The 22,416-nt window shown below is 36.0% G+C and overlaps 1 protein-coding gene across 1 annotated transcript in view; it reads left to right on the top strand.

Annotated features, from left to right (window-relative positions):
• Positions 1-22,163, top strand: part of b4galt5 (UDP-Gal:betaGlcNAc beta 1,4- galactosyltransferase, polypeptide 5) — a 41,764-nt gene extending 19,601 nt beyond the window's left edge. The window contains exons 2-9 of the mRNA XM_067370451.1: positions 12,118-12,237; positions 12,849-12,962; positions 13,262-13,389; positions 14,209-14,325; positions 14,719-14,906; positions 15,016-15,138; positions 16,877-16,978; positions 17,310-22,163. Coding sequence (XP_067226552.1) covers positions 12,118-12,237; positions 12,849-12,962; positions 13,262-13,389; positions 14,209-14,325; positions 14,719-14,906; positions 15,016-15,138; positions 16,877-16,978; positions 17,310-17,457 — 1,040 coding nt within the window. The 3' untranslated portion in view covers positions 17,458-22,163. The remainder of the gene's footprint in view (positions 1-12,117; positions 12,238-12,848; positions 12,963-13,261; positions 13,390-14,208; positions 14,326-14,718; positions 14,907-15,015; positions 15,139-16,876; positions 16,979-17,309) is intronic.
• The last annotated feature ends 253 nt before the right edge of the window (positions 22,164-22,416 follow it).

Here is a 22,416-nt window from a genome sequence, read left to right as displayed (position 1 = left end):
CAAAAATCTAATAATTTCATTCTGAGTTTAATGTTAGCAATGTAAGCATCTTGCAAAGCTAATGACACATTAATCAAATTAAAGTACTCTTTAAAGCATACTTAAAGCACAAAAATGATCCATTTCAGCCTAAAGAAAATCAAACTGAAAATCTTATGGAAATATGTATACAGAACTGGTTTCTTTTATATTCGATAACAGAATCTTTGTCATAGAAATAAGCAGTGTACACATGAAAGGATCTAGGTTCAATTAAATGTAATAAAAATATCACTGATAGATTTATATACAATTCTCTCAGCAAATATTAAATACTAAACTTCTTAAAAAGTATAGATAAAAAAAGTTTATAACAATCAACAATAAATAGCACACCTGAGACTGAAAAGTCTAAATAGAGTCTGAAATTTCAGTACAATACTGGCTTGCAGGCACAGTAATTATTACTGAATAAACCATTTTTAATAGTTGCTCATGTAGTTTTGAGAAAGAATAGAGGAGGGAAAGATTTTGTCCTCCTAGCATGCGTCAGTAAACCACTTCCTGTATGCACACGCAAACACACACACACACACATATTTTTATTTATTTTTTTTGCTATAAATTATGGACATGGCATCTGAGGACTAATTCTCATTTTTCTCACTTATTTTTCATTATTTCCAGATTCAATCATAAGATTGTCCCTACATACTAGAGCACGTACTAGAGCATGCGCACTCTTCAAAAACGGTGCCTAAAATCTCTTGACAAACTAAAATATGTAAATGATTCTGTATATATTCAAAATAAAAGATTTATTAAGTTCACGTCATAAAATCAAGAAACTATGCTTCTAAACACAGCTCAAGCGCTGTCGTTCCAGCCACACAAGTTTGTGATGCATTTTGCCAATGTTCGTTTGAACTATGGTGTCGGGAAACGCCAAATCATTGAACTATGTTAGTAACTATCATCGCAAGTTTATGAGAAGTTAATGAGAACTTGCGATGATAGTTGGCTAACAATGCTTTTGGAAAACGCACCCCTGGTTGGATTAAGAGCAGACAGATTGCTTTAAAAGGAAGTAAGATGTGTGTCTTAGCAATGGCTCCCGCCAAAGAAAGACGTGCAACCATCATCGCTTTGCATCAAAATGTCCTCACCTTCAAGGAAATTGCTGCAAAGAATATTGCTCCTGAGTTTACCGTTTACAGGATCATCAAGAACTTCAAGGACAGAGGTTGTTTTTGCCAATAAAGCATTTAAAATGTATGAAATTCTAATATATAGATACGTGAAAAAATAATCTACAAATACTGAAGCAATGGCTGTGCAGCTGTACAGCTAGATATAACTCTACCCTAGATATACCTCTACCCTAAAACAAACAGAAATATCTAGAATGTACAAAACCACGTTAAGCAAGCAAGTGTGTGTGTGTGTTAGTTTGTAATATTAACAATTATCCTATTTAAAGAACAATGGGTGTGAAAGGGAACTCCCTACATGAACACAATGATGTGTGTGTGTGTGTGTGTGTGTGTGTGTGTGTGTGTGCGCGCACACGCGCATTTTGTGATTTATGAGAAAACAAATTTGTATAAAGACATAGGTATTGCACTGGTATTATGACGTAAACATGAAATATGAGGACATTTCATGGTAACACTTTAGAATACTGATCCTTCATTAATGAATAACTACACAGGAACAAACGAGTAATGCAGTATTAACTCTCTAGTAACTACTATTAACTAACAATAAACTCTGATTAATGAATTAGTAAGTAACAGTGCTCAGTAGTAGGTAGTAGTTCACTATTAACTAATCAGTAACTACTGTTTTTTCATTCCTCCCAGAGAACTACCAAGGACTACTATATACAAGTTCATAATTAACATGAATGATGCATAATGTATAATTAATTCTAAAGTGAAGGCCTTGGTAACCCACTAGTAATAATAAGTAAACTACAACTAGTAATAGTAAGTAAAAAACATGATAACTATCTAGTAACTACTGAAGTCTCTGTAAACTTTTGATGTTTTTGTATGTTTTTGTACAGTAATTCCTTATGATATATTTGGTAATATCTGGTATATCTGGTAATTACTACTGGGTTACCATGATCTTCACTTTAGAATACTGATCCAAATAAACAGTAGTTCCTTTATAAGGATGTAGTAACACTTAAGTAATTACTAGTGGGTTACTATGATCTTCACTTTAGAATACTGATCCAAATAAGAAGTAGTTACTTTAGAGTTATATAGTAACTCTTGAGTTATTACTATCCAATACTTTACAAAAACATCAAAAGTTTACAATGACTTCAGTAGTTACTAGAGAGTTAACATGCTTTTCACTTTAGAATACTGATCCAAATAATTAGTAATTCCTTCTTAAGTATTTGGTAATACTTCCGTCATTACTAGTGGGTTACCAAGGCCTTTACCCTAGAATTAATTATACAGTATTCATTATTCACATTAATTACGAACATGTATATAGTAGTTCTTAGTAGTTCTCTGGGAGGTATGAAAAAAAAAAAAACAAAAAAAAAAAAAACAGTAATTACTGATTAGTTAATAGTGAACTACCACCTTTAACTGAGCACTATTACTTACTAATTCATTCTTCAGAGTTACTTGTTAGTTACAGTTTTTTACAGACGCTAGGACACATTTCTCAATACTTAGGTCACTTTTGCAAAACTCTTCACACAGTGAGCACAACAGAAGTCTATGTGGGCTAAACTGAGGATCAGTTATCATTGCTTTGGCACAAAATGCATTCAGTGACTACATCTCTCAAATCTCATGAATTCTTTTCTCACTCAGACACAACAACTGCCAAAACTCTTTGTATGTACAGACCAATTTGCACATGCTTACATACTGTTTTCAAAACTGTTAAACTTGTGTTCAAAACAATAACATAATACAAAACTCAATAAGACAGCAATTTGCTACATTCCTACAGTAATATTTTAATGAAATATATTTTAAATCTTAAAATCAAATGCTATAAAAACAATTGAATTGTATCTGTATCAGTGGATGGTGTGTATACAAATTCTTGTATTTTGGAATTATAAAAAAAATATAAAAATAAATAAACAACATAAAATATTGACAAATTCTGCATCATGTCTGATTCATTCCAGTAACATATATTGCAGTGAATTATAAACAGAGATGTGTCCTTGTTTTACACAAGAAAACATTGTATAATGCTACATGTTGTTAGTGTTTTTCAGGTCATTGTTTTGTGGATGACAAAGTGTGTTTGTCGGCTGTCAACCTTTGCTAGTGCTCTGGAAGAATGAGTTGATTTGAGACCTGAATTAAGTGTTTTGGTAGTTGTAGTGCATTTTGAATGTGAAATTAACTGCTTTGCCAAGATGAAAGTTGGTTAGGAGAACTGTGTGAAGAGTTTTGCAAAAGTAACCTAAGTATTGAGAAATGTGTCCTAGCGTCTGTAAAAAACTGTAATAGTACTTACTAGAGTGTTAATAATGCATTACTAATTTGTTCCTGTGTAGTTATTCAAAGGATCAGTATTCTAAAGTGTTACCCATTTCATGAGTTCTCATATTTAAAATAGCTTTAAAAACATACTAAACAATGTTTTATTAAAAATGTAAAAATGCAGAATGTTTTCTGTGATGGGTAGGTTTAGGAGTAGGGATAGTGTAGGAGGATAGAATGTACAATTTGTACAGTATAAAAACCATTAAGCCTATGGAATGTCCTCACTTTGATAGCAAAACAAACCTGTGTGTGTGTGTGTGTGTGTGTGAGTGAAATGCACGGGTGGGCTATACACTGATGCCTTATGAGTAACGCATGACTGGCCTTCATGTGATATGGTGCACAGTTCAGATCAGGTCATTGCCAGTGTGTGCCTCTGTGCTTTGTTCAATATATACAATAAAAATAATACTTTTATTTAGCAAGGACACATTAAATTGATGAAAAATGACAGTAACATAAGTTTATAATGTAGCAATAATCGGAAATGTTTCTTGAGCAGCAAATTAGTATATTAAAAGGATCTGAAGGATCTTGTGACACTGAAAACTGGAGTAATGATGCTGAAAATTCAGCTTTGCCATTAGTTTACTGCATTTTTAAATCATATAAATGATATCTTGGTAAGACTTCTTTCAAAAACATAAACCCCAAACCTGCAGCAGCAGCAGTCGCACATGATCATGTGATCACAGATTACTGAAGTCACGGGGCACTTTATGACCAAGGTTGAAATGCTGGCAAACTGCTGACAGGGCATCAGATGGTTTATGCCAGGATAAATCAATAAAGTAATAAAATGTGTTTGCTGGTATTAGTCAGATAAGTCCTCATAATGGCGTACATGAATATAATTACATCGCATTACACAGATGTTTGGCAAAGAAGATTGAGGTCATCAGGATTCAGGATAGGCTACACAAGATAAGATATAAATGAATCAGAATCATAAAGGTTTATGGAGATGTTTATTGTTGCTTTTGTGCTTTAAACTACCAGTGGTGTAGTCGGGGCCATACACACACACATACGCTGTATAATTACTTTTTGCCCAGGGCTGTTTGCGTATTACGACTTCTAAGGATCAGTATTTGCGTATACCGACTTGTTTTTGTTTTTTTTTTGCTTCAAAAGTCCATAATCTATTGTCATGTTAGCTTCCCCTTTAACTGTGTGTCCAATGCTGTTGTGTAAACTTGCTATTCTTTGTTGTAATTGGTGCATTAGCACTTACATCATTCTACCTTTTCCCGCCCATCATCGACTAAAAAAGCAGGCTCGACGGTGCGTGTTCGCACTGCAGTGAGAGAACTCTGATCAAAGCCGTATATTTGAGAGGTGCATTTAGCGCAGAACTCTCACTGCAGAGGACACGCCGTAAGAAATATGGTGGTGAGCGAATAAGACTATTAATCAATTATATACATCATGCATTCGGAGCTTTTAATCGCTTAGTTCCCGTACGAACTGAAAAGACCAATTATTAGCGCAACTGAAGCCTGAATCTGAATCTTATAAGGCTCCAAAAGTGTGATAAGATTTCCACCAAAGATTATAGAATAACACAAGACGTGTCACTCGTATTGTTTTGAATGGGAGAAAGTGTAACGCGCAATATGGCGGAATAAGTCCCGCCTTCTAAAGCCAAGAGCCAATCGCCGACTGGTAAAGTCATCGCGTCACTTCAGCGGCCGGTAGAATCACCGGTCAGACGCGCACCTCCGAAGAGACGCGCATTTAGGTCTGCGCATGCGTATTAGCTTGATCCAGCCTGAAAAAAAAAATACAGTTTTTTGTCATGATTCGAGCGTTTAGAAACTAAATTTATGATTCGGTTGTTGTTAGATTTCATTGGTGATTTCAAATATGAAATTTAATCGTAAGGTGACGAACAGTTTTGGAGAATCTGATGTTTCCCCATTCAAAGAGATAGGAGCTGCATGATGCCCAGGATGCCCGAGAGGCGTTTCAAAGATGGCCGCCGAGTGAAAGGGACTTTGTTTCCAAGAGCCATTCCTATCGTGACACTGATTATAAAATGCTATCCATTTGAATACTTTTGAGAGTTAAACACTTTGAAACGCTATATAGAGAAAGTCGAACAAGATCTAGACTGATTAACAAAACGAATAACGTCACAGTTTAATATTTTTCTCACCATTAAAATTATGAAAGTAAGCAACAGTTTCAGGCAGACAGGCATGCAGCTTAGGTTTGTTTCGTTTAAAAAAAAAATGATGGAAAGAAGCGAGAGGTTTTACAACCTTTACAAGCAAGTGCTGAGGGAAATTATATGAATTAAAGTATGAATGAATTATATGCAAAAAAGAGTGTTGTATTGATATGTAGGACCAAGGAGGATCAGAAGCTGCATTTTCCAATGTTTTACCTGTCAGGGCAATCCCTCTGTGTATCTTACTGTACAAAATATCTTTGGCATATCATCACTGACAGGTTGGAAGATGATGCAGATATGTATAGGCAGAGACTAATGTTGTATGTTCAAGCAAACATGTTAGTCCAGAAATTCCATCATTGCTCTGATGATGTGAAAGTGAAATTGTTTTGTGCATACTGCACCCCTATGTATGCAGCCCCATTGTGGGTTAACTACAAAAAGGAGACCATGCGCAAACTTCAGGTAGCATATAATGACTGCCTGAGGATACTGCTAAAGCCCAGGAGTAGCATTGCAAGTAAGCTCTTTTGTGACTCAAGGCTAAGCACTTTACAGGCTCTCTTGAGGAACCTAATGTTTAAGTTCATGTCCCGACTTGATGAGTCTCAAAATTGTATTACAGTTTTTTTTCGATTGCTAAACGACTGTGAGCACAACTGAAGCTACATGTGCAAAACTCTAACTACAGTCTGCACTACCAACAGTCACCTGAGCTAAACAGTTAACACATGACTCAAAACAGGCTCAGTGCTGCCAAACACTGTGCACAACCCTCACTGAGATAACACACACTGTCACTCAGAACACACTGAGAGTAAAAACACTAGCATCAAACACCAACACAGAAAATACAAACTTTTCATCTTTACAGTTTGAACAATTTCAGTGACTTCATACAAAGTAATATTTTCTTCAAAGAAAAGTGACATTCTTTCACATGATTTATTTAAATTTTTAGAACATAATTCTTTAAGGTAAATGAAAATTAGCAGTTTGCTTCAAAAGTCTGTAGTAATTTACGGAATTACAGTAATGAGTTACATATATATATATATATGTGTGTGTGTTCACTAACAAGTCTAAAACAAGACACCTGCTTAGCCTTTCAGCTGAAATTGCAATGTTTGAAAGGCACAAGGCTGAAATCTATTCTGTTTTGAATGTGTGGTTCACAGTTTTGACAGCAGTATGTACGCATTTGAACAGACGTGACGTGACGTTGCTCATGGAGATCAGCTGGGACATAGACTGGTGTTGTTGTAATGGTGGCCGCCATTTTGTGAATGTTCTTTGATGCGGCGTCCATTACGTGATCAAGCATGGTGTCACGTTCTTCTGCGACACCCACAGTAAAGGGAGATCCGCTCAGTAGTAAAGCCTGTTCAACATACTGTTCCAACGTCCCGTTTGGATCATGTATCGGCATGACAGCACTGAGCGGGTCAGATAGTCCACCGCGAAAAAATATCATAAGACACTCCTCGGTAAAGCAGGTCAAATGCGCCAGTTCAATAAAGTCGGTTACATAATCCTCAATGCATCTATCTCCCTGACGGAGACTGATCAACTGGGCGGATGGATTCATGGTGGTAATGACAGGAACACTCACGAAAGCTGCTGGATCTGTGTTGGCTAGGTCTTCTGTAACGAAGGCGGGACTCAGGTAGGGATCCAAATGCCAAGCTTTATTTACAGTGAGCGTTGTCATACAGGCTGGGTCAAACGGGAGCAAACGGGAACAACAAGGAACAGGCAGAATCATAGTCAGGGTGCAGGCGATGGTCAGGACAGGCAGCAACGGGTCAACAAACAGGAAACAGGCAGGAACGGTGACACAGGACAGGACAGGCAGACAGGATATAACGCTTGGTAATGCAACACAGGGAAAATAAGACCTAGCAGTGAGGTGGTGTGTGTATGAGTCTTTTATGGTCCGTGTAATGAGCTGCAGCTGGGCGTGGTGATTAGTGATTAGTGTGAAGTGTGTGCAGGTGAGTGGCAGAGAGGATGATGGGAGATGTAGTCCGGGATGTGACAGGAACAGACGTGATCGTGACAAACTGCTGCTGTGCAGACTGTAGTTAGAGTTTTGCACATGTGACTACAGTTGTGCCCACTGTCGTTTAGCAATCGAAAAAAAAAAAAAACTGTATAATGATGCTCACAAGCCCTAGGTGCAGCTCGGTTAGATATCAATCATATTTGTGGAAACATTGGTATGGGTGCCTGTTAAGACTCTCATGAATCAAAATGTGTTTTTATGTGTTTATGTATATATTCCTTCTGTTATGTTGTTGGTCTTGTTGTTGGGTCTAGAGCCTGTAATACAGTTTTTTTTCGATTGCTAAACGACAGTGGGCACAACTGGAGTCACATGTGCAAAACTCTAACTACAGTCTGCACAGCAGCAGTTCATGTGGACCAAACTCTAGTTTGTTTTTCATTGCTTGAACACAGTTTTCAAAACTCTACACACTTATCCCATGACTTTAACCACAACCTGCACAACCCTGTGGATTTACAGAACTTTGTTCAAATGCTAACACACTGCTGTCAAAACTGTGAACCACACATTCAAAACAGAATAGATTTCAGCCTTGTGCCTTTCAAACACTGCTGATTGCAATTTTGCAGGATTAGCCCCTCAATTATTTGTTCGAATTACAGTATGTACTTTTAGTTTCTACCTCTTTTTTGTCATTACTGTAATTCCGTAAATTACTACAGACTATTGAAGCAAACTGCTAATTTTCATTTACCTTAAAGAATTGTTATGTTCTAAAAATTTAAATAAATCATGTGAAAGAATGTCACTCTTTTCTTTGAAGAAAATATTACTTTGTATGAAGTCACTGAAATTGCTCAAACTGTAAAGATGAAAAGTTTGTATTTTCTGTGTTGGTGTTTGATGCTAGTGTTTTTCCTCTCAGTGTGTTCTGAGTGACAGTGTGTGTTATCTCAGTGAGGGTTGTGCATAGTGTTTGGCAGCACTGAGCCTGTTTTGAGCCATGTGTTAACTGTTTAGCTCAGCATGTAGCTCCAGTTGTGCTCACTGTCGTTTAGCAATCAAAAAAAACTGTAAAGTTTATATATATGAATGTATAGTACACCACTTCTTTTTTTTAGGACTACACCACTGCAAACTACTATCAATGAAAAGCTCACTGATGCTCTTATAGGTCATGATATGTTATGCTAAATGCTTTGTCTGCTGCTGTGCTTTGAGAAGCCACTATAGCAAATGTAATGATCATCTTATCATATCATTGAAAAGAAAAGTCACAAATGAGATCCTTTAAAATATCTTTTTTATCGAGGCTCCTGCTTATCTTATGGCATTGTTCAAGAGATATATTTATTTATTTATAAAAGATTTATAAACCTCCATTAGTGGATGGAAATATTCTAAGGGAAGGATGCCTTCGTGAATTTGCACAATAAAAAAAGGTCTTAATGAAAATTTGTGTGTTTTGTACTATTATTAGTACTATTAAGAAGTTGGGGATTAATTAGAGATATTGTCTGAAAATGTTTGTGATTCAGTTGGATTCTCTCAGTCACTGAATCGTTTGCAGCAGGGACGTGCACAGGAATTTTGAGGGGCAGTTGCTCTGACCTAAAAAAAAGGGCACTCCCCTACCAACGCCAACGAGATACCAACCTTTCGCGAACTTGCTTCCAACACTCGTTCTCATGGAGGCGCGGTGTGCATGGAAGGGAGGGGCTGTGCGCGCGCGAGTATGTGAGAGAGACGCATGAGTGAGGGACGCAGGGAAATGAAATGTAGATGAACGTTTGCTCTATGAAAGACATTGACAAAGACGAAAAATAAGGACATTTAATCTATAATTTTATTTTATTTTAGTTAGTTTTGCCAAACACACATTACAGTTTTGGTTATCGTTTTTTTTTTTTTTTTGTAATGCCTCGTTTTTATTTTTATTTCAGTTAATGACGGTGTTTTTTCCCACCTAGTTTTCGTTTTTTCGTCCGTTTTCGTTAACCATTATAACCTTACTCACCTTTCCGACAACGTTAAGTCGTCTCACCCGACAACCGCGACAATCTCCTTCTAGTGCCGCTCATGCTCAGCTCAGGTGCCGGTCGCGTGCAGCGCTGCAGCCAATGAAACAGAGTTTGCCCTTCCCCTACTGACTTTCACTTTCGGACGGGAGCCCAAATATGGAATTGAATGAGGCTTTGCCATTTTTTTTTTATTTATTTTTTTATTTTTTTATCTAGGCCTACGTGAAATTCTGCATTTTTTTTTCCACCTCGGAAGGGCAACGTGAGTCGAAAAGGGCATATGGGCAGTTGCCCGGGCAACCTGAGCAACCCCCCTGTGCACGTCCCTGGTTTGCAGTGATTTCTCATACTGAAATAGCAACGGCATAATTTAAAAGACTGAAAACAAAAAGTGTGCTAGATGAGGTGAATATTTACTTACAGTCCTTTGATGGAAGCATGCATCCGATGCATGTATGTTGTAAAAATCTAATTTTCACAAAGCTGTAAATGAAACAAAGATTACTGGAATATGTTTTACATTAGTCTTTCTACTTCAAAATAGTAATTATTTGTGAAATTGACTAGCAATTTCTGAGTGAATATTGATCTGTATATTGATACCTGTTTTTTTCAGAGTATTATGTACTTGATGTACTTGGTAAGATCTTTAATGGTTAAGGAAAATTCAGAATTACGTAATAATGTTGTTTCCCGTGTACCTGCATTAGTCAGACATGTACTGTACATTAATAAGCAATCAGAACATATACATTCCTAAGATTCCCATCTCTCTCTCTCTCTCTCTCTCTCTCTCTCTCTCTCTCTCTCTCTCTCTCTGTGTGTGTGTGTGTGTGTGTGTATGTTGTGAAGTGAATGTTTTAGATGTGCTCATCATGGACAAAGCTGTTGTGTATGTAAAATAAAAGTTAATTTTAAACAGAGATGAGCTCTGTTAACCACACTGTAAAAATCGTTTTTTGATTTTAATAAACTAAACTTAATTTACTGTGTTTATCTAAGTGATTTGTCCAATGTATTTCAAATTGACAAAATTAAGTTATCTCAGCTTTTGTAAACTAAGTAAAATAAAATAAAAAAACATGCAAAAAAAGAAACAAAATATAATAAGTTGAGATTTTTTTTTTACAGTGCAGCAACAACATATCTGAGGAACACTCCTATCTGCACATAAAGAGCCATTGTTTTCTGCTTTATCAGCACGGCCTTGTGACTGCACAGGACAGATACACACTCTTGTGAAGGACAAAGTTAATGATGGCACACTACATTTTATCTTGCTGATACAAAAATCAAACATTAATGCCACATAATAATGTTATTTTTGTATTTTAATGTGTGTGAAATCAATTGATCTCACAACAACACATGGCCTGTGGGTTTCTCAACCAACCAACACCACTATACAGATTTGGGTTACACTTTATTTTGTTACACTGTAATTATACATTTAAGTACTGAGTAATAATAACTTATTAATGTATTAAATAACTACATGTACTTACTATAGGGTTAGAATTAGGGTTTGGTTTGTTTTAGGGTTAGTTGCATGTAATTATGCATAATTTATAGTTATTACTATAGGAACTACAATGACACCAAAATAAAGTGTTACTCAGATTTTTTAAAGTTGTTGCACTTTGCAGCAAGTATAACAGGAAATATATGTGTATGATATGTGTACATTATTTGATATATTTACAGGATTGTAATTTTTTTTCGGTTCCACTTTATATTAGGTGGCTTTAACTACTAACATTTAACATTTAAATGAATAAAGAGTTCATAAAGAGTGGTTTAGTCCAAATTTTCTGAAGAGACATGATTGCTTTATCGCTAAACAGATTTAATTTAGTTATTTATTCACACACACACACACACACACACACTTTTATATGTGGTTTACTCTCCATAGACGTAATGGTTTTTATACTGTACAAAATGTATATTCTAGCCCCCTACACTAACCCTACCCCTAAACCTATGCATTTCTGCATTTTTTGAATTTCAAAAAAAAAAAAAAAAGAAAACACTGTTTGATATGTTTTTTAAACCATTTGGTTACGAGGACAATTGTCACTTGCTGTAACAGCCCCTGGTCACTTTTCACGTTCATTAAATAGAAAAGAGCAGCATGAACATTCTTCCTAACATCTCCCTTTTTGTTCTACGAATGAAAGAAATAGAATGACATTTCATTTTAGGTTAAATATTCCTTTAAGTTGGAAATATTCTTCTCTCTTGCTGTTCTTTTTGCAGATGAAAGCATGCTTATGGCCCTCAGCTGCAGACTGACGGCCATAATAATTATGTGTTGTGTCAATATGTACAGTATGTAGTTTTTCTAGTGATAATAGCCTCCTCTCTCTCTCTCTCTCTCTCTCTCTGTCTCAACAGTTAATGAATACCTGTTCATGGCTCAGGCCCGCGGAATCCAGATCCGTGAAAATGTGAGGAATATGGGAGCTCAAGTTCTTGAGCAGATGGTCCGCACTGCATATAACATCAACGGCACAGGTACAAAACACTCCTGATATATTCTCATCATTGTTATAAAGAACAGAGCACACAGTCAACTGCAATGTCATATCCGCAGGAAATAAATGCATTGTGATATCCTTCTGAAACAAAAAAAAACAAACAAAAAAAGTTTTGTAATCCCATGCTCTGTAGAAAGAGATGTTAGCCAATCATGATATTTTTCATTCATAAAACAATGCAGGTTTTAAGCCTGTGTACCTCTTTAACATAATACTTTGCAAGATTGATTTGATGCATGTTCAAAAAGATGTATTATAAAAGATGTTTATAAAGTGGTTTTGAATGTAGGATTGGCTTTAGGACAGTATTTCTTGACTCCAGACCTACCACAATGTTTTAGATATCTCACTAATTAAAACACCTGATTCAACTCATCAGCTTTTTAGCGTGTTGAATAGGGAGACATCTAAAACATTTTTGGAGATGGAGTTGAGAAACACTGCTTTAGGATACACCAGGGTTTATGGAATATATGGTCTCAGGAGGAAAAAAAAAAAGAATGGACAGAAAAGATCTGGGTCTCTGGAAGATAGTGGTGATGTTTGTAATGTATTGATGTATGAATGTTTGATTCTCTCATTTTCTAGACTACCCATATGAGTTTAACTTCAATGAGACAGATGTTCCCACCACTCCTTACCTCCCGGATGGCTTCACATACAAGCCCGATCAGGTCTGCCCGGAGAAACTGCCTTCCATGAGTAAGTGCAGAGACTTCTCTTCTCTGTTCCAAACAGACATCAGAACCATCATAACTGGTTCAAATCTGACCCTGAAAGGGGTTACTTTGCAATAAAGAACTGACATCCAATATAACATATACCACATAAAAATGCACTTAAAGTTTTCACTTGGTTTTGGTACAGAGCTTGTACATGTTCTTGGTGTCATCAGCTTATGTGCTTATAAGACCACATTTGAACAGAGATTGGGACAAAAATATATATGATCAACAGCAGTTATCATAACAATATGAGTATTCTCACTTCCTGTATGTCAGAGGGCAGACTGAAGGTGAACATGAGTGAGATCGCTCTGTTGGATGTTGAGAAACTTCTCGAGCAGGCAGATCCAAGTCTGTCTCTCGGAGGCCACTGGAAACCTCACGACTGTCTCCCACGCTGGAAGGTTAGTCTGTTACTTCCTGCTGGTGTAGTGAAACTTAAAAAAAAAAAAAAAATTGTGTTGTCTACTTTTTTTCCTTCTTCAGAAGTTGGTCTGAGGTATAGAACTCTACCAGTGAACTAAAGTGTTTTGCATTAAAAGCTATGTTGCAGGATGTTTGAAGTTCTTTTCATAGTTATTTTGTAAAACGCCTGTTACTGACTTCTCTTTGTCTGGTTATAACCACATTGGGACTGTAAACCCCCTTAACTGTCACCGTCCTGCTAGCAGGACGTTTGCCATTATGCTGTATACTTAAAACAATAATTTCTTAGGCTAAACCTAAAATAATAATTGGCTATATATCATTTGAAAGCTTACAAATTGTAGTTTTCATATTTGTAGTTTTCTGATTTTCAAGACAAATGACAGAGGAACATTAATTTATTTTTTCACAACAACAATATTTTTAGACTCATAAGGCATGTTCAGACATATATTTTGAAATAGCAATTAAAATGAAAAATCTTGTTCTTTTTGCATGAATTGTATGTGTTTGTTAAAGATGAGTTCAAACCAAATACTGCCAATGAAACAATTAGTTGAAATGGACAAAATAACTATTTCATGGAAATGAATCATCAGTATTTTTTGTATTTCTGAGATTTACATCAGATACGACATTGGTAGAGACTTTAGAAACACCAAATAAACATCAAATACATCTTAATTAAATATTCAGTATATAGTGGAACACATGGGAAATTCATATGGTTTTTCTGTAAGGGTGACAATTATTTTTTCCTCATTTTTGCTGTCATTTTCCTAATTCACATGTTTTAGGTGGCCATCTTGGTTCCTTTCCGAAATCGCCATGAGCACCTTCCGATACTTTTCCGACATCTGATCCCAGCACTGCAGAGGCAGAGATTGCAATTCGGCTTCTACATCATTGAACAGGTGAGTGTAACGGAGGCCAGCTAAAAGAGCCGTGTGAAATGCCAGATTGAATCCCGCTTGCGATTGTGGTGCGATTAGAACCAGGGGGGTTACAGTGAGAAAAATAAGGTTGTCATATAACCCTGTGTGGCTCAAGAATTCAAATTATTTTGAGCATGTGTACATATTTGTATACTGCAAAACAGTATGCTTTTCTAAACATACCCATAAGGTTTGGACTGTCACACAATTTGTAAGAATGGTTTAACAAACGATTGACACAAATTCATTCTGCTCATATGTATTACTGCAAATTGCCATTGTCAATGTAGTCGCTTCATTGTAAAATAGTCATTTTTAAAGTAGTGCTAAGAGTAAAGGACCGGAATTTTAAAAAAATGTGTGTGTCTACAGGCAGGAAATGAACCGTTCAATCGTGCCATGCTGTTTAATGTCGGTTTCAAAGAGGCCATGAAGGACTTGAACTGGGACTGCTTAATATTCCACGATGTTGACCACATTCTGGAAAATGACCGCAACTACTATGGTTGTGGTGAAATGCCAAGACATTTTGCAGTCAAACTCAACAAGTACTCTTACATGTAAGTTTTCATAATACACTGTTTTCCTAACGTGCGATTTTGAAATGTTCAGTTTGTGTATGATTTATGTGTGATGTTTGGTTCTGAATGCATCTCTTTGAATATATAGGCTTCCATATGAGGAGTTCTTTGGTGGGGTGAGTGGGATGACCGTGGAACAGTTCCAGAAGATAAATGGCTTTCCCAATGCTTTCTGGGGATGGGGAGGAGAAGACGACGACCTTTGGAACAGGTACAAGGTTGAAACTCTTCAGAGCAATTATCAAGATTTTGTAACACAATGATCTCATGTTTTGTTTCGAAAGAAACCCTCCCAGTTTACTGTAAAAGCTGATAGTAATGCTTCCTGAACTGGTCTGTCTAGATTCCTCTAAAAACATAAAAGGAATAACTGACAATGGGCATTACAGGTGCTCTCATTCATTTTTTCCTCAATTAAGATGGTTTACAAAAGATGAATAATACTTTTGAATGTTACATGCATGAAGCGAAAATTCAGTAGCCTACTTCTTGGGATTAAATTGGCCCACTTAAAGTATGGCTTTTAACCAAAGTATACTTTAAGTGTAACAATAGTAGATAAGTTTTTCTCTTCTATTGTAACTATTGTGTGAACTATACTACAAGTGAACTTATAGTTAATAAATGAACAGCAGACCTACATCTGTTACGAAACATGTTTAGAAGATTCAAATGCTTGCTTCAAGTGATCCACATAACAGGATGTGGATCCTTGTAATCCACATAACAGGCAAAGTGTCAAAACCACAGGGCTAATAATCCAAATATCAAACAGAGTCCAAGACAAAAACAAACAATGAAATCCAGGAAAACAGTCAGAAGAGCAGCACTATAACACACAAACCCACCGCAAACACTCAGAAACGCAGTGGTAACCCAACAAGTCTTTGCAAACAGAAAATGAAAACACAGAGCTTATATAGGCAAACATTAACAAGTTAATGGCACACAGCTGAACACAATCAACCCATAATGAGTACAGGCAATTGGATATGGGAAATGAAGTTCATGATGGGAAAGTAAAGGAGTCATGAGGAGTGCCCTCTGGTGGATATCATGGGCACTCCATCTGATGGATATCATGGGCACTCCAGCTGGTGAATGTAACTATCCTTCTAGATCACTTTTTAGTTTATGTGTACAATACTTTTCAGAAGAAGTATACTTTTCTTTTCTTTTTTTATGAGATTATCATATACATTTACTTTACTCACACCATAGAAAAATAATCAATAAAATCAGCAAAAATATTTATCTGTTTCTGTTTTTTAATAGCACTTTGTACAAAAAAAAAAAAATAATAATAATAATAATAATAATAAATACATAAAAATAAATCATGCACTATTTCTTATAAGCTCATCTCAAATGTGTGACTTGTTACTATAAACATGTAAGTTTGAGTACAATCTCAAAGAATCCATAATGTGTGACAAATAGGCTAATATATTATAAGTGTAAACACAACTGCAAGCCAAGTATACTTAGAATACTAAATTATAATTTTCTTAAGTGTACCTTGATCAAAAGATTAAGTGCAGTATGGGCTAAATATGTTTCTGTGTACTTATCAGTATAAACCAAGTAAATTTATATAAATATAAATAAGAATATTTTATATAAAAAGTAGACTTAATATGAGTATGCTCTTTCTCATTAGTTTTAAAGACGTATACTAATTGCCCAGCTGAATAAACTTCTTTTATGTAAGGATAGCCAAATACTACTTACTTTGGACAAGATTAATTTATTCTATGTACAAATGTGTTTCATGACAGGGGTTACTCAAGACAAATCTATTATAACCAAAATCTATTGCTTTTGAGTGATGTTGCATCTATACAGTATAGTTAATATCGTAAATAATTCATAGTAAATATTGCAAATAGACCTTCACTTTGATAGTTTTTGCAGTGACCTGAGACACTAATATGTGCATTTCTTTTCAGGGTTCAGTTTGCTGGCTACAAAGTGAGTCGACCTCATGGAGAACTTGGTCGTTACATGTCTATACCACACCACCACCGAGGGGAAGTCCAGTTTCTGGGCAGGTAAGTTAAGAATAGGCCTCTTCTAAATATCTGAGGTCTCCATTTCTTATGCCGTGTCCTAAATGACATCCTGAACGCATGTAGTGATGCACACTTTGGTGATGTCATATGGATTGCTGGGTACTAGAATGTCCTGGTTCTCATTATTGCATTGAATTACATTTCACAAAAAAGGCCCAATCTTTTGTAAAATTAGGCCTCATTCATGAGCAGAACAAATTTCTGTGTAAGTCATTCCTAAATCCATTCTTATGTAAATTAATGAATTATTGAATCTGGTTTTTGACAGGTTGCTGAAGACTTATGCACATGATATCCTGTTGCTTTTCAGATACAAGTTGCTCCGTAGATCCAAGGAAAGGCAGAGTCTGGACGGCCTGAATAACTTGAATTACTCCCCTCTAGTGTCCCGGAAGAGTCTTTATACAAATGTGTCAGTGACACTCAGTCGAGACCTGGCCCCCATTGCTGATTACTGACATCATACGAGGGACGGGCAGGAGAGACACATGCCACATGCTACACCAGTTTATTTTTTTAATTTAATTTTTCAGGGGGGATCCTCTTTTCTTTTCTTTTTTTAAATTATTTAATTTTTTACATTTTTTCTTTTCTACCTAATTTTTGTACCTAATTTCATCACATTTTACCTTTTATTTTTCCTTTGTCACTCATCTACTGTCTGTCTATCATGTGAACTGATCTGTTCTTGAATCCAAAACCCCAACTGCTGGACCAATCAGATCCGATGTGGTGTGTTTTCTAATCAGACTTCGCCAGGGAGATGAAGTCACACGTTTACAGCATGAATGAGAAAAGCTATTGAACAAGTCAATGACAGTTATGCTAAACAACTTCAGAATAGCCATTGCAGGGTTTGGGGAATATGTCCTTTTCTCTGCCAGAAACAAACACAGCTGGTTCTGTGTATTAGAATATCAACCAATAAATGCAGATTTAAAAAAAATAAAAAATATTACATATATAATAAATAAGCATGCACTGAACTAAAAGTAGATGCTACTAACATCACGCGTTTGTGTGAGTAGTCACTCATGAAACGTGGAAATGAACGCCCTCACATAGTCATTTTAGCCATATGATATAAACATGCTCATTTACCGGCAAACATATTTCGAACGCATACAACAAAGATTTTTCTTGACATTATGACACAGAATGACCCGATGAAGTGGCTTGACAGGCACAGTTTCCTTTCCTGTGTTGATGTGTATTCCACTAAAACAAGGGCAAACAGAAGTTGTGGCATATCAAAGGGCTTGAACCTTTTTATAATTAGCCAGTAGCTTATCTCACAGGTGTGAATCACAGATGCAAGCTTGTTTCCGCCACTGAATAAAAAAAAAAAAAGTTTTTTTTTAATTATGGCTTTTTTTCCTCAGAATTGTGTGATATAAGCTTAGAATTGCAAGTCATAAAGTCAGAATTGTGAGGAAAAAGTCTGTCTTTTTTCCCTTAGAATTGGGATTGCAATTGCAAGTTTATATCACAATTCTGAGGAAAAAAAATCAGAGTTGTGTGAGATAAAAAGTCGTAATTATCTTTTAAATTGTTTTATACAGTAGCGGAAACAAGCTTCCATACAGATGGTATTAGAGAGAGGGACATTTGAATAAACAAAAAACTGGTCATGCCCGCCCATAAGATTTGTCATCAATATTGTTTGCCGGTTTTCCCTGGAACGTAATAGTCGTTTAAGTAAATTATTTTTCTCAACTCTTAGGAGAACACCAGCATATCAGAGCTAATAGACATGGACTAAAAGCCACAAAATGGGGTCTCTAACAAACCCAAGAGCCGTATACAAACCATCGCAATGCCAGCAAAATGCTTCTTCATCTGAATGATCACATATTTATGCTCTGTACACTGTAGTATGTGTCACAGGAGCTAGATAAGGACCAGCTGACACAATACATTCAAAATTTGTCAAGATGTATTTATGTGGGTCTGCTGGCAATTCAAAATGAGTATGAGGTCTCTGCGGAACAAAAGTGGGCGTTTCTGTATTTGTGGTTGTTTTCAAACTAGTGGGTGTTTATATATCATGCAATTAAAATGATCCCCTTCACCCGACCCCACCACTAAACTCTACCCACACTGGGCAAATCAGGTAACACTCTCAAAAACGCCCCTCAGTTTATGGCCTCGCCCACTGATCATTTCTGTCCTGCAGAGACCTGTACTTGTTCAAAATAGTTGGATTGTCTGACAAAAAACATTTTGTGATTTGTGCTTCCAGAGGGGTTTTTCCATTAGTTCCTGCATACATTGTGTAGATATTAGAATGTTTCCCATGCACTGCACTTCACAAACAAATTGACATGCTTTGCATTTTGAGCAATATGCTGTTGCCTCTCTGTGTGTAGTCACCTCACATTGAAACAAGGGGTGTGTGTTGTCTGGGATAAAACTCTGTTCCGCTATTAAGTTTTACAAGAGCCAACAATTGACATTGTTTAATTCAGAGTGTTATTGCCGGTTAATCTCTTGAGCTAAATTTGGACAAACATTTGGCAGATCGAGCACCTTTATTAGGCCAAACACACACACACTCTTTGGGCCTCCTTCATGAAACACAAGAATGATTTTTGGTCAAGTTGTCATATTTATCGACAGTCTGCTTTCAAGAAATTTGCATGCAAATCATTGAAAAATATGATGTAGTAGTTTACGTTCATAAAAGCAGACTCAATTTCTGCATTATCATTCATAAAAACATTCTTTCACAATTTGTCGCATTGAACTTAATGCGAATGACTTTCCGAACAATTTACACAGAAATTAATTGTGCTTGTGTTTCAGACGTTTCTGAAACATGATGTCCACATCAATCATTTATGAATCGTAAATGAGGCTTTCATTGCATCATTATAGCATACTATTGATAGGCATTTAGCCTATGTCGTTTAGAAATCTTAGAGGCTTCGTAATGCGTATTTGTGAGTGTGTGTTTGTGTGTAGCCTATTCATCAAGTCATGGAGGCTGGTCCTCAATATTTATAAAATTCTTTTATGAACACATTTTTAGTTAATTGTTTTACTGTAATTGTGATTGTTTTGAGGGAAACAGATCAATTAAGATAACTGTGATGTAAAAACAAGCACTGAAATATGTTTCTTAACAATGTGAGGCTGATCTTGGGAAGAGAGTCTTTTGCTGTTAAACTGAATGGACGGCTGTTTCGTATGATGACACGAGAGAAGGAGACAGTTAGAGAGACCATTCTTGAGCGCCCAGTGAACTTATCCCGCCCAGATAACCAATGGTGCTGATCTCATGGACATTAGTATTGTGCTGCCGTGGTACTTATGTCTTGTAACATATAATTTGATGGGATTGAAACTAATCACACTCTTGCCTCATTAACCATGTCAGCAGTGTAATCTATACATGTAGCAGGTAAATCCTGTTTAGTGGGACATGCGCTCCAAGCAGTTATCTCTAATGTTTGATTCTCTCTGTGTTTGAGTTTTGTGCCAATGTTTGGGGTATTTTTTTTTTGCTCGCATAAAAGGTAACAAATGTCCAAACCTAGTGGAATCTGACAAGCATAAGTAAAAAAACAAGGTACTAACAAAATGTCCTGTTGCTTGTAAAATTTGGTTTAAAAAGAAAAAAAACTACACAGAAGGGGAAAAAGTCATTGTATTTACATGGAGGAGTAGGCTAAATTTTATTGCTTGTTGCTGTACTGCACATCTAAATATAAAAGAAAAGTTACAATGTTCTGTATTGATTTTTTTGCAGGTGTTTTACCTGAATTTTGAATTACATATTGCATTGTGTTGTGTTTTAAGATTAAAGGAAAATTTGGGTAATGTACTGTCCACTACCTACAAGTAGCCTACCTCTGCTTTTCTACATTTTTTGGACAAAGTTAGCCTATAAGTTCAAAATCCTAATGAATGTATAGCTAATGGAATAACTAATGGAATTGGAATCAAATGCCGCATTCACGCCATGTCATAATTACCGTCATTTTGAGACAGCACTATCAACACTTAAATGAATCTGCAGCAGTCAGGTGGTCAGAGCTCTCAGAAAATTTCCAGCGTACAAGTTGTAATTACAAGATCTACGAGGACGTGAATGCTTTTTACTAGTTGAAATCTCGTAATTACGGGCATTAGCCTACAACATGGCGTGAACGCACCTAAACTTAAGGTCAAATAGGAATTGGGTGGCATTCCAAATATGGATTTGAAAATTTCCAAATATATGTCAGTTCATTCAATGAAAATGTTTTGTTTTATTTTATAGAATCAAAAGTTTCTTGCACCTGCTGGGTTGATTTAACTTAAGTATAAAATAAATTGCAATGCTGGTCTCAAATCAGAGATAAGGCACAGAAAATCCTACTCCTCCAGCCCTGTGTTCATTACAGGCCCAATCATTGGCATACTCAAGTCCATTATAGATTCCATTCAGGTCCAGTTGAAATGACAGGGAGGGCACTAACCCATCCCTTGAACAACTGGCTGCCTTATCTGTTAATTTATTCAATATAATCATGTTTTTATTTTTTTATAAGCAAATATATTTAAATATGTTAATGTGTTTATTCACTTGTGCATATTGTGTAGTCTTTTTTGGAGCAAAAGATGTCATATAAAGGAACTTCAAAGATTGACTTACTATTAATGAAGAATTTGGAGTCAGACAATGATTTGGTGCCATTTTATTTACCTCTCTGTGAATGCCATGAGCTTTACAAGCTGTATTTTCTATTCACTCAAATATTTGTTTCTTTTTTTTTTTAATCATAGTCCTCCAGGCCTTAAATACTGTTTCAGGATTATTTGTGATGATGAAGATGTTCCTCTTTATCATTATCTTGTGATCAAACATTATCATATTTATGTCTTACTGAAAGGTCTTATGTCGGCCAAACATCTGCAACATTCTCAAAATGAAAAAAATTCAACATTATTTGTAATATCAAGACAGCTGAAATGTTCTGAAAAAATAAGATGCTGTCATCCATAATAAGGAGATCCAGTCTCCTTGAAGTGAAGCCATCTGCGACTCCTACAACACATCTTGGCCTTAGTGATTGTGTATGAACATAAAGAGACACTTTGTATGATGTGAGATCTTTTTTTCTATTATCATTGTTGAAATGAATGAAGTACACCAATAAAAGTAAGTTTAAGCAATATCTTTTGTTTCTTGTCCTTGGTATGTGAGTGATTCAGTTAGCTGGATTAAGTCAAAATGTTTTCCATTGTATTATACCTAGTGATTAATTATACACTAAGAGACACCTGCACTCAAGTAATGACCGGAGGAGTCACTTTCTAACCTTATAAAGCCCGCTTTATCATACTTGAATTGCAAATTTGTAAGGCCTGTTTATATCTACATGATCAAAACTTTGCTGGAAATCCAGTGTGGCCCAGATCCGGCCCACATC

This window comes from Chanodichthys erythropterus, chromosome 20 (assembly GCF_024489055.1).
Source record: "Chanodichthys erythropterus isolate Z2021 chromosome 20, ASM2448905v1, whole genome shotgun sequence".
Classification (NCBI taxonomy): Eukaryota; Metazoa; Chordata; class Actinopteri; order Cypriniformes; family Xenocyprididae; genus Chanodichthys; species Chanodichthys erythropterus.
The sequence above is the reverse complement of the archived record's forward strand: the minus strand, read 5'-3'. Positions and strand labels throughout refer to the sequence as shown.